General features: G+C 39.5%; 1 protein-coding gene across 1 annotated transcript in view; it reads right to left on the bottom strand.

Moving 5' to 3' along the window:
- The window catches only part of grik3 (glutamate ionotropic receptor kainate type subunit 3), a 155960-nt gene extending 146060 nt beyond the window's left edge, over positions 1 to 9900 (bottom strand). The window contains exon 1 of the mRNA XM_084386085.1: positions 9516 to 9900. Within this exon, the coding sequence (XP_084242211.1) occupies positions 9516 to 9615 (100 nt within the window). The 5' untranslated portion in view covers positions 9616 to 9900. The remainder of the gene's footprint in view (positions 1 to 9515) is intronic.
- Positions 9901 to 13293: the final 3393 nt, after the last annotated feature.

The raw sequence follows: 13293 nt of genomic DNA, 5'->3' as shown, positions 1-13293 counted from the left end.
CATTTGTAAAGTGCAAGTTATCTGGACCCTTTAATGTTTGTTACTGCACATTTCATTTTTGTTGGCATTAACTGGACAGTGGATTTCTGATTAGATTAGTGTGATTAGATCAGGAGAGTGAATGTTGAAATCAAAGTTGTCATGAAAGGGAAGTTGCGCTTGTCTTTTTTTCCCCATAGTGACTTATATCCGAGTGAAGCGCTTCTGGAACAAGAACAAAGGTAGGCGTGGCTTGATTTTGTCCGTGGGGAGTTGATTGGCTGGTTGGATGGTGGTGGTTTGCTATTGGCTGATCTCATGTGAGTGACAGGTTGCCCCGCCCTCATCATCAGAGAAGAGAAGAGATGCTGGTGTAGATGTTAGTATTTATTGTTCTGTTTATGTTTTTTTGAGTTGTGCTTCATTGTGGTGACTACACAACGATACGGCTTAACTCGACAAGAAATAACTGAGCTAATTTCAGTGCAGTACAGTCTCTTCTTGCTTGTCCCACCCATACATTGTAGTAAAAGGGAAAATAGATTTTTATTTTATTTTTACTATTGCATTTATTATTATAATTGCATCAGCAAAAGTATATTATTTCCGAGTAAAAATCACATAATAACTCATGTGAAATTGAAGAGAACTAACTGAATTAAGTTGAGCAGCTCAACTCACTCTATTCAACTCTGTGGAAATGTGTGTGTTATACTTGTATTAAGTTAGACTAACTATCTAATATTTCACCTATCAAAATATTTGCACACTTAGACTTTAGCAATTCAAGAACAAATCTCCATTTGGTCTCAATATAATCTCATTAGAACCACAATAATAAAGGAATAATAAAGAAGAAATAAAAGGAATCTCTTTTGTGAATTTTCATTCCAACCTGGTGGGAAATGTCATAGTTTTATTAAGTTAGGCAAACTATTTTTTTAGTGTATCAAATATTTCGCACGTCAAATAAATTGGAGACATTTCTGAAGGTTAAGTCTGCACTCGCTCTCAATTTAATCGCACTGCCTAGTCGAACTAATTGAGATAATAGGAATGTCTTTTGTGCATTTTCACTTTCACCTCCTCACATGTACATTCAAATCAATACACCGTAATGTCACCAATGCTCAGTGAAGCTGAAGGAAACGTGATCCGTACGTGTGTTTCTACAGGCTGTCGGCAGACAGAAAAGGCAGCTCGCATCAAACGGAGGGAGTGTGTGACGGGGGGAGTGTGTGAAGGGGGAGGACTTGAATGCCACACTATTTGAAAAGCAAAGGGGGGAAAATGGGCTCCGTTCTATTTCGCTCGGGGCAATGCACAAAAGAGGCGAGCGCAGCAACGTGGCAGGTTTTTAAATTGGGATCAAAAGGTTTGAGCTAATTAACAAACTAAATAAGAGTCTCCCAAGCTCCGTCTGGCTCCAGCGTTCTCACAGCAGAGATTCAGCGTTCGCTCTTCCGGTCACTCGCACCACTGAGAGACGGTCGCCGTTGTTTATCCTGCGAGCCGCTGCGACCCGAGACCGGGTTTTCCCGTTTGGACGGTTTAATTCTGTTTGACTTTCCCAGCAGGGGCCGGTTGATGGGAGCGAGTGGGAATCGGATGCGTTGGACAGGCGCTCGTAATAAAGACAAATGGGTGGACGTGACATTTGATTCTGTCTGCTGGTGTTGCACCTCCCACAACTAAAATAAGAGTAACGCAGAGCAAGAGTGAAATTGAAGGAGCGAGACGGAGAAAACAACTACATTGACAAGCTATGTATTTTTCCGAGCCGGAAGGTCACACACATCCGGGGACAGCGGCCCACCGTTTGAGTTGATGAGATCAGAGAGCTGGCGTATTATCCTCCGAGGAGAGGAACGGGTGTATCGGAGTGAGATTAGTCAGCTTATTATTTATTATAAAGAGCATATGTTGCTGAAGGACCTAGCACACACTTTGCGGTGTGATATGAAAACACCATCTGTTGGGAGAACACTCTTGGTGAAAGGGAAGACCTCGTGTGTCAGTGAATTAGTTCACTCTCGTGCCACTGTCGTAATGTTATCTCTATTCACTGCTAAGACCTTTATGTGCAACTACAGAAAGAAGGAGGCATGTGTAGCTCAACCCTTCAGAAAAGAGGTTTGCTCAAGTGTGCTATTACTGTAGGGGAGAGCAGGGCACAACCTCACACTTTTAGACTTTCTCAGTTTGTGTAAACCTACTTAAGGTTCAGAGTATTTATGTGATTTCACATGTCTAGTACAATTATGTGGTTTTGTTTTATCAATACAGTGTGTATTTTTTCTTGATTTACCCCCAAAGAATGGAAGTGAAATGTGACAACATGCCCCATAGTACATTGTAACATGAGCATATGACAGATTAACATGTTATCTGATCTAATCAAATAAGTAATCTAAAATATTTTGTCAATAAAATACAATTATTAACTTTTTTATATAAAATAATGCCATTTTTTAATAATTAGAAATAAACCTTTTTTTTTTTAGTTTGACAACAAACACGGCGAAACACAGCTATACAGCATAGTTCAAAACATAATAATTAATCATTTCTGAACATTGGCTCTCAGTCTTTATTCACTTTTTTCTCATAGTTTTTCAATAAAATTCATAAAAGTATAGAATAGAATATCATAGTTCTAATAGGGGCTCATTGTAATGCAGTGTGACAACATGCCCCGCCTGTGCAAGTGGGATTTAAACCCGGTTAGTGTCTTAGCGAAGCATTAAAGGTGCCTTGTGTAAAAATAAATAAATTCATACTCCACATTCCATACCAGATGGGGGCAGTATACCTCCAGAAAGTGAGTTGTCTACTCTAGAGTATGAATATCTTCAAGCTACTCCCCTTCACCTTTACCAGTGAATATGTTCATATTCGTTTTGTTCATATTACATTTTTATTGTTATTTTGAATTACATTAATTTGACAGACAGCATTCGCTGATGTTGACCAAGCTAGCGCCAACGTAACCAGAGCTTCCAACTCTCACGCATTAACCGTGAGACACACGCAAACACTTTTCACACGCTCTCACCCCACACATCAATTTTCTCACGCACAGAAAAATCGCGAAGCAAAGAGGACACGGATACCGACAGACTAGACAGAGCAGGTTAGTTATGATATAAAAAAAATCTCAGCTCTCAGATTCTGTCAATTTTATCACGCAATTCAAACAATAAATACCGTTTTGGCGCTTGTAAATGTTACACGACAGATCCCTAGCGCACGTAAACCGAACATCTCTACTAGCTAATAATAGTAAAAAAACACGAACACTGAAAGATACAGTAACGTTAGGCTACAACTTACCAAAATGTATTCCTCATACATAATATCGACCAATCAGTGTTTTTTATCAGCGTGAAGAGGTCAATAACACAGCTGGAGAACAATTATGTCAGATTTACCTCAGGAAAGCCATTTATATACATAATATAGGTCACGTAAGTTAGTTGGCAAGAAAAAAAGAGCAATAGAGATTGTGCTATGTGCACTATATTACAATACTGTATTTATGAACGTTATATACGTTTATCGAACAGCCTTCGATACATTTCTATTATTATAACTTCCTGAAAATCTACACAAACATATAAAACAAACTTCTAACGAAATACTAACAGCATCTTACTTACCAATCCAAAAGAAATGTTGCAAGTTCGGAGTCAAACCTCATTTTTTTCATGTCCATTAGTTGTCTCCAGCGATGGAAAGCAGTGCCAATGTTTACTCTGGTTCTGTTCCTTTTTTATCAGATTTTATTTGAATTTAGTAGTGGGGCTGTAGGCTACTTTCCACACGATTGACATCAGGTTCAAGTACGCCCACAAGCCGTGCGAGTTATTCGTGTATTGCATGTTTGGCTGGTGGTTATGTTGCCCGCATACCGCCTCCCATGGCCGAAACTGGTATTACGACACCTGTCGGGCTGTGGCTAGTAATGCTAATGCTAATTTAGGTTGATATCTCTGCAGCACTATAACTTGACATTTTTTTAATGACATCATCGCCCTTATTTCTTCTCATTCTTTTGATGCGTGAAGCTCATTTTTTGGATATTTTTACCTCAATTTTTACACATGGCACCTTTAAATAACAGATCGGGGATTCAAATAATATCAGATTTGTCTAATTTTAAATAAACAAAAAACAGAGATGATAAATGATAATAAGAAATTTACTTTTGCTATGGTTAAATAAATAGTCAGTGATATCTTCATAAGATTTCTGAATTTTGGCACAATTTCTTCTCTATATTGATATGGCAAGTAAATACACTAAGTTTCGTCATGCTAGCATGTGTGGAAGTATTTAAAACAAGTGTGTTACAACTAGCCCTGCGTTAGGTTATGCCCCGCTCACTCCTACTAAAAACTAAATACAGGAATGTACTTCTCAGAAATACACTTAAAATTACACTTAAGTATACTTGACCTACACTGACAGAAATGTCTAAGTATACTTGACTTGAGAAAATATTGATTAGTAAAGACGACGGATATGTTCTTAATTCTGAGTATGTGATTTGTGTGTAGTCTACTATAAGTGTGATGTTAGGTTCACTTAAAGAAAACTTACAAGTATGATTGCAGTATAAAACTACTAGTTTACTGAGAGTATACTTCGAAGAGTACTTTCATAAACTAAACAATGTGCTACAAGTATTTAACTAGTAGACTATCAGTACCTATAATTTCACTTGTAGTATAGTTGCAGTACAAACAAAACACTAACTAGTTGTGCACTCACTACTGTTACACTCAAAGTAGGCCTATACTTAAAAGTATATTTTTATACACTAAAAAGTGGGCCAATTTAGTCACATGTAGTACTGAAATTGTACACTTACAAGTATACTACAAGTACATTGATATTAGTATGCTTTCTACATAAAGTGTACTTAAAAATATACGTATATAAAATGAACTGTATCACTCCGCTGCCTTTGTGTGCGTTTATCGAAAGTTTGTGTTTTCTTTTGCTCCATCATGATTCCTCTCTAGTGAGGAAATGGAAGATCCTGAATGGAAAATCCAATCAACAACGCATGAAGTCCCCACCCTACATGTTTTTCAATACTCTGTCTCAATATAGAAGAAAAGATCTGTCGCTACTTCCATTTCATTGCGACTTTAAAACTGATGTATTTTTTAATGCTGAAATTCGTTCTCTTCTCCAGCTTAATATGCAGGGGAAGCCATTCGATTCGTAAGCTGACAGTAGCATTGGCTCAACAAATGGCGTGAGTTTGGGGTGAGACTGCATATTTGTCAACTGCAGAAATCCGTCTGAAAAAGTCAAACCTGTTGAATGCAATTACGATGCTGGTAGTGCACAAATTTCACACTTCACTTTACCTTATTGCTATGATTTTAAAAAGACAGCATTACCTATAACATTAGCATAAAATAATAGCTATTTGCCCATTTCTGATAACCAAAAGCCTGCACAGACTAAGTGACAGTCAAAAAGGAAAGTCATTTCAGAGGTTGACATTTATTCGATTTTTTAACTTTAAATACAAGTAAGTGTGATAGGAAAGCTTGTAAGGGTCAATCCATGCTTTTCAAAATGCTTGATTATCATCGCTTCGGGTGTGTCCAAGTCCTTTCATACCCTCAAACCCTTGCAATTATGCTCAACATAATGCATACATTTTCAGATTAAGTTTCAATCTCGTGTAATGGAGATTTTCTGCTGCATTAACATAATCAACATGATGTGTGTCACTATATGCACATTTGGTTCCCTTTCGTTTCAAATCTTTTGTGTAGCTACATATTGAATGTATGCGAAAACGTGCGAGTGTGTGTGTGTGTGTGTGTGTGTGTGTGTGTGTGTCTAGTCGGTCTTTAGAGTCAGCTTCAGAATAACAGAGTGACACTGATTTGAGAGAAGAGAGTACGGAGCATTTGATTCAGGGTTTCATGCGAACAAACCCGACATCTGGTCGCTCTCATTACCGGCACTGGAGCTAATCGGCAGGCCATAAGTGTGCTGACTCCGTAAATGTACAACAGCTTCAGTGAAACCACACAGCTGTGTGCGTGTGTACAAACCACATGCAGTTCGGTGTGCGTGTGTGTGACACTGGCGCTACAGTGCTCGTGCACGCGGCTCGAATCCTTCCGTGTGTCGTCCCGCGAATCCGCGATTCACGCGCGCGCGCATCGACCTCTGGTCTCTCCAGGGAGAGTTCTAGCTCGCCCACGACAGCTTATAGATTAAATTTGCACAAAAATTAAAAAATTAATTTTCACTCTGCAGCTGATGGCCATCTCATACCGATGGCACAATTCTTGTTGTCAGCTTCTTTAGAAATTTATCTCCTCCTCCTGCTCTTTTGTCATGCGGGAATTCACCGCACGTGAAACACGTTCAGGGGACACAGGCCTCACAAACTATCATGTGCTTTTAGAAATTAGAAAAGTGCAGAGATACGTACTGTTATATGAAGCATCATTGTGTGTGTGTGTGTGTGTGTGTGTGTCAAATACACTGTACTCTGAACACATGATGTGGATTTGCAGCACATTTGTGTTTTAAATCAGTGCAAGGGTCTCTAGAATGAAACAGCCATTTGCAAAACAGCCAATAATGGCTTTTAGTATATTTTATTTTCCATATATGTATGTATATAGGAAAAAGGCAAAAATAAAAGTGACACATAACTGTGTGTGAGATTGATTAACTGGTCATAATGAAGCACTGTAACTCTTAGGTAGATAAAGCCATTGATTTTTCAATAAATCTTTCTTTGGCGCTGATTCTCTCATTTAAAGGCATTACATTTATTCCATTAATCGTATTCTTGAACAACAGATGAGACAGCTTAAATGCACAAGCAAAAACCCAAAAGACTCTACATTTATAAAGGCGATGCGCGTAAACTTATACCAAAATGTTCGGAAAATCGAATTTTAATTGGCCCTTTCTGAAGGTCACAGTGTACAAGACAAATTCTTTAAAATTAGGATTCAAAAAAAGCCCAAATCTCTTGAGAGTTCATCATTATTTTTCAAGACATATGCAGTACTCTGCAGTGACATTTGGATGCGATCCAGAGCGTCCGCTGCCAGAACTGGAGTGGATTCTGATAGGCTGCAGCTGCCCTGAACGATATTGAAAGGATTGAGTGACAGCACTGAATCCAAACTACACTAAAAAGTCAAGCTGGGTATTGAAAACCCATTGAGTTTGACCTCAAAGGCTGCTTTTGGATCTGCAGTGATTGGACGACTGTCATGTGACAAAATGAAGGATAATGTGGCCCTACTGAGGTCATTTCAGAGCACATATGTGTCAACGTACAGTATATTAGATGCTGCATTCACCCGTTTGCAATTCTTCTACATCATACATGTTTTACTCTTGGCTTCTCAGTATATCTCAACAGGATCACAGTTTTTGCCATGCCAAACAAACCACGCCGATCGCTAAATCGCTCCCAAACAACATGAATAGTTCACTAAATCCTACGGCTCCACCACAAACAAACGTTGTAATACTGTAACGATATACACTGCATTGTGCTTTCCCAAAGCGGATCCCGTTCGAGTTTCATAGCAGGAGGGCAACACACACAGCTAATAACACACAGGCACAGCGGAAACGCTCTTCCCCTCGACATTTACAGTCTTGCGGAGTGAGTTTGATCGACCATCTGGCCTCGGAGAAGTGCGTTGTAAAAACAGTGAAATCAATGGAGGCATGTCTGCTGTGGATGCCCACCATTACACAGCCCGTGTTGATGGTGTAACACTTAAACTGGCACACGGATCTGCCTCCCTGCCTGCTCTCTTCGGACATTCATTTCCATGCTGACGACGGGGCAAACTCACAGAAAGCCCTCTGCTGGACCCAGGGTGGACCAGTGCCTTTACACACACACGTTTACCCAGCAAGCTATTCTGCGTTTAAAAGATGTCTAAACACAGCCCTGACATCTAGGCTAAAACAAGGCAGACTTTGGGCTGTCAGAGAAAATTTAATAGACGTCTAAACCACATCCTAAGAATAGACTAGTCATCAATTAGATCACAAAGAAATGAAATGAGTTAAGAAATGAAACCAAACACCTTGTAATCACTGTTGACTTTGCGTACATGATGGAATATCACACATCTCGCAAGTTATTCTGGCAAAAAAACGACATGTGACCAAATTCAAGGTTATTTTGGCTAGAAGTGTGTTACTCACAGCCGGACTATATCGGGTCTATGGTTAACGGAGACGGTGAAATGACGGCTTTTGCTTGTTAGGTAGTTTATTTTGCTGCACAAATTGTGCACGGTGAGAGAATAATGCACATATATGCACTCCCACGAAGTCATGCATGCTGGTGATCATATTTACAAGGGTTCTTCAGAAGTACACACTGATCAGTGCTTTATCGGTCTACTTGAGGATATTCTCAAAGCAGATTCATACACCTGCCACATTATTTTTCATTTCAAATGTGCCGTTGAAATATTAAAGCAGCTGTTGTGAAAACATTTCCGTTTACACTGCCGTGAAAAAAAAAAAGAGAGAGAGAGATCTGAGCTGTCAAAAATCACAAATCTCCAGCACAATGTCATTGAAGTCACAGCCAGAGTCATCAATCACATCCAGAGAGAAAGAACCAGAACATGCCAAGGAAACACATTCCTCTAAATGTTCCCAAATAACGGGGTCTTATTAAAAAGAATTAAAATCCACATTGCAGTGATTCCTTCAGAAGAGAGGAAAAAAAAATAGCACTAAATGTAGTTCATTTACAGTGCCAAACTATAATGGAATTAAATGTAAAATACAACTACATAGAACAAACTAAAGTGTATAAATGTTCTATTTGAACTGCATGAACGTGCCACTCTCTCTTTATGTGCTGGGGAAGTTGGAGGCTGTGCTTGGACATGTTAATGTCTCATAATGACATTTAGAGCCATTTTTCTGCATTGCATCGAACCACTTGTCAAAAGTGATCTGCCTTCAGACAAACCTGTATTGATCTTTATTGGGCTCCTGTCTCCACGCGCCACACATATTTCAGCTTCTCAGACGGAGAAAAATCTCTCGTTGTCAGGCTGCATGAGTGCACTATTTTTCACTGTATTAGCGAGGACCTTCAGTCTGGCGACACGGCGCGTAAAGCTGAGGTTTCCAGGCAAACTTCAGCGCAATGTTTCCCAGCTCACCTGTTAAGACTGTGAACTTGTGAATTTACAAGAAATACCGCAATGCCACTGTTCTCGCCGAATGTCACTAATTCCACAACAGTTAACATTTTTTTTTCTCTCTCCAAATGTCTGTGAAATCACGAAATCAATGCAGCACCATCTGTTCCGAAGACGCACGGCACGCGCATCTACATTTCTAGCGCTTAAACAGTCCGTGCAAGACATTTATTTCACTTTATTGAACACGAAAGGCAAACTAACACCAGATCGACCCAACCAAGCACTTTAAACACTCACAAAAACATTCGATCAGTCAGATAAAGAGTCCGTGTCCGTTACGCATTCTCTTACCTATCCGTATGACATGGGGCATCCCGAAAGAGCTGTGAATCCAGAAGAGACCCACTATAATCGCGCTCCAGTATTCCACATATTCCCTCCTGTTCTTCATGACTGGAAAACACTGGGATCAATCCAAGGAGCTCTCCAAAAAAACTGCTCATCAAATGTTAAATGGCTGGGAGTCATATGAGGATTGGACTGACTGCGACAGATTTGCTCTCATTGTAGTTGGTTTGAACACGAGCTCGCTGTATTAATGATTTTATTCATTAATTTGAGTGCGTGAGTGCGCGCGCGCTCGGGTCTCAGACGGAGCTCGGGATCCACCTGCGAGTCTGAGCTGCTGAAATCTGCCTGCAGGAGTCCCTGTATCCCTCTGAATCCCTGTATCCCTGTATCTCCTCCTACCGCTGATGCCGCAACAACCGGGCTGGAGTCCCGCGTCAGTGTGGATGGGGACTAACGCGTTACACCGGCCGCGTCGCGCTGTTCGCGTATTGCGTGCTGGCAGAACTGCGCAGAAAGACATCGACCTGTCAGATATATCTGGCCTTCACAGTTGGGTTCAACAGTGCAGGGTCACATTGAAAACGTACGCTTTTTTTTATTTAGACTTGTATGCAAAGTTTTAGGATTTCTAAAATGTTAAACAAAATGTGCAGATAGGCTACATTATGTGATTGTGAGGTGGAATCATTCAGATTCAGCACTATAGAACTATAGTTCTAGGGCACTAATCAAACGGAAGCATATTTGTGATATTGTCAATGTTGACTCCCCAGAATTCCCAGCTGCTTCACTGAAGCACAAGATGCTATCGGGAGATTCTCCCATCATCCTGGATAATGTGGAGCACTAAATACATCTAAGCACAAACTTTTTTTTTATTTATTTTTTTTTTTTATTGAGCTATTTCTGAGTTAAATAAATAAAAAATGACATCATTTTTCATAACCTTTGAAAAAGGTCATAACCTTTGAACTCTAAATAATAAATGCACTGCTTTTAAAGATGGAAATCTTATTCATTGTATTTCATCATATATCACAATGAAGTGAACATGGGTTGAATTTTAAGTAATTTCGCTAATTTAGTTTCAGCCATTTTTACCATGTTCTATATCTAAAATGGTTCCTGTTCCTAAAATGAATAAATAAATAAATATCTTACTTGTTTGTATGTTTTACTTTTCAATAGAAATGATTCAAACATTGTTTGTGGATATAGTTTTAATTGACAGTCAATGTTTCCCTCTCCTCACAGTCTGCTTGACTGAACTCCACCTTACTTTCAGGCAAGCGCGGCCATTTTAATGTGTCTGGCGTCCGGTGTCGTTCGCTTCCAGTTATTTGTAGCTGTACAAAACAGCTTGTTATTGCAAACTGGTGTTTCTTACCATATTATTTTAATACTATCTTAATTATAAACACGCTGATGTGTAGCGCAAACAGTTTTTCTGTTTACTGCACTTATATTCTTCTCGTCATTTCCCTATAGCGGCTAATAAATCTGAAGTCTCGCGCATTCACAGAAAACACTTTACTTCCATGTTGAAAAATAGGTGGATAGTATCCCTTTAACTGACAAAAGCAAGTTAATGACATCATCCTCCAGGAAGTGACATCTTTTTTTTTTTTTTTGGAGGAAAACAAGAGCAGAAACCTTCAGGCTTATTAGCTATGGATTTGATGGATTTTGTGATATATGTTGGTTTGTCTCATTCCAAAACATTTGATCTGATTTAATAAGAATGAAGTGAATAATACCCAAACCCTATTCATTTCACAGTCACAGTGCTCTAAATGAGTCTACCATAAACAATTATGCTTGAAGTGCTTGTTGTTCATTAGTGTTATAGTAATTACACTGTACCATGAGCGCTGTGATGTAAAGAGTGGCTCTGGAAGGTTTTCTTGACAGTGTGAGCAGGGCAGATGATAATACTCATTTACTGCACTGATCCATGCTTGAGTTTCCTCTCGAGTGTCTTCACCTCGACACCACTGAGCCAGTGGCGGCTCCAGAGAGTTCCTGTTGCAGGTGCTATGGGGATGCTCAACACTTAAGAGAAGGTGCTTTGAATATTGGGGCGTTTCATTATGGAGGTCGCATCGGACCACCCTTGGTATACACATGCGTACACGCCCGCATTAACTATACTCGTTCCGCGACTATAAGCATATATATGCTGTATAGGCCTATATATGTAAAAGTATTCAACGCAAGGGCTATAGACAGGGACGCAACTACAGTGTCAGAGGGGTATGCAGCAACAATTTTGGCAATCATCAATCTGGTGCACTTTGAGAGTTAAAAATTAAAAGCTCCAACCCATATTCAGTGTGCAAATTAAACAAATAAAAATTCAAACCTCTTTTAGTTACAGTGTCAGTCTACATTACACTACAACATAATAGTTATAATATTAATCCCATGATAGTAATAGCCATATATTGTAAAACAAATGCACTGCAAAATAAAGGAAACTTTCATAATTAGTTTTGTACTAATTTCTATACTTGAAAGAGTATATTTCTATACTTCACATTAAAGATGTGATTGGGCCAGCCCAGTGTCAATCAAGAAAAGAACCAATGGGCCACTGATCTACGTGTTTCATGGGGTGTCAGGAAAAAAAACTAACGCTGACTTTTTTCGACCAATGCATTACACCGGCACTAACCCATGTGCCGCCAATTAAGCAAAACAAAACGAATGGGCCGCCGATGTACGGCGTCGTTTATGGGCCGTTAGGACAAAAAAAAAAAAAAAAGTGTGAGATGTATCGGCCCAAAAAGCACGTCGGCCCACCAGGAATCTCCCGGTAGTCCCGATGGCCAGTAGCCCACATGCCTGGACGTCACACTGTAAATCCTACCTGTTGCCTTTCACCATCCACTTATTTAGCTGCTGTCGCATCAATTGACATGCCATCTCCTTTTCCCTCTTTCTTTTTCTATTTTTAGTCCCCGACAGCTTTTTTGCTTTATCCTTCTTTTTCGACGACAGCAGTCACTAATGTTACTCGTTCCTGCTCGCTCAGCGCTCACAGCGCCCGCGCCCGCTCGCGATTTTTTTTATTACTATTTAATTCCTATTTTTAACAACATGAAAAAGACTATTCAAACATGACATTAAAATATAAATATAAAAAATTACAGACATTTCTTGGGGGTGCTGGGCAGACTATGGCTATTATAGGGGGAGCTACAGCACCACCTGCCACTACACTGAGCGCAAGAAGTCTTGGCATTTGAAAAACACCTCTTTTAACACTATTTGCTGTGTCAACATCATTTGGGTAGAGTTTCATAAAGACTTGATTAAATGCCTGTGGTGTTCACACTTTGCATGAAGCGTTCAGCAGTGATAGCATCGGTCGTGTGTCTCCTGAGGCTAGTGTGTTTTTATTACACCAATGATCCATCTTTAAGATGCACTGAAACACCTGTTTAATATCTATTAGTATCTTTCATATATGCCTTAAGTAAAAAAATGAGATTTAATATTGTGACTTAGCTCGACTTCACCCAGTCTATCTAAATGACTTTTAAATTGCTTAACGGTGAACAAAATATGTAATTATAATAGGACACGATTAAGCTGCATCAACATAAAGTACTATTAGAGTGACGGATGCACATGACTAAAACGAAACACAATAAGCAAGAGCTAAATGATATTGCAACCTAAAGCAAATAAATGTAAAAATAACGTGAACAGAAATCAACTAAAAGCCCTCACATGGCAGGTCACGCAAGGACTTCTGGGAAATCCACCATCTATA

This window comes from Rutilus rutilus (assembly GCF_951802725.1).
Source record: "Rutilus rutilus genome assembly, chromosome: 17".
Taxonomy (NCBI): domain Eukaryota; kingdom Metazoa; phylum Chordata; class Actinopteri; order Cypriniformes; family Leuciscidae; genus Rutilus; species Rutilus rutilus.
The sequence above is the reverse complement of the archived record's forward strand: the minus strand, read 5'-3'. Positions and strand labels throughout refer to the sequence as shown.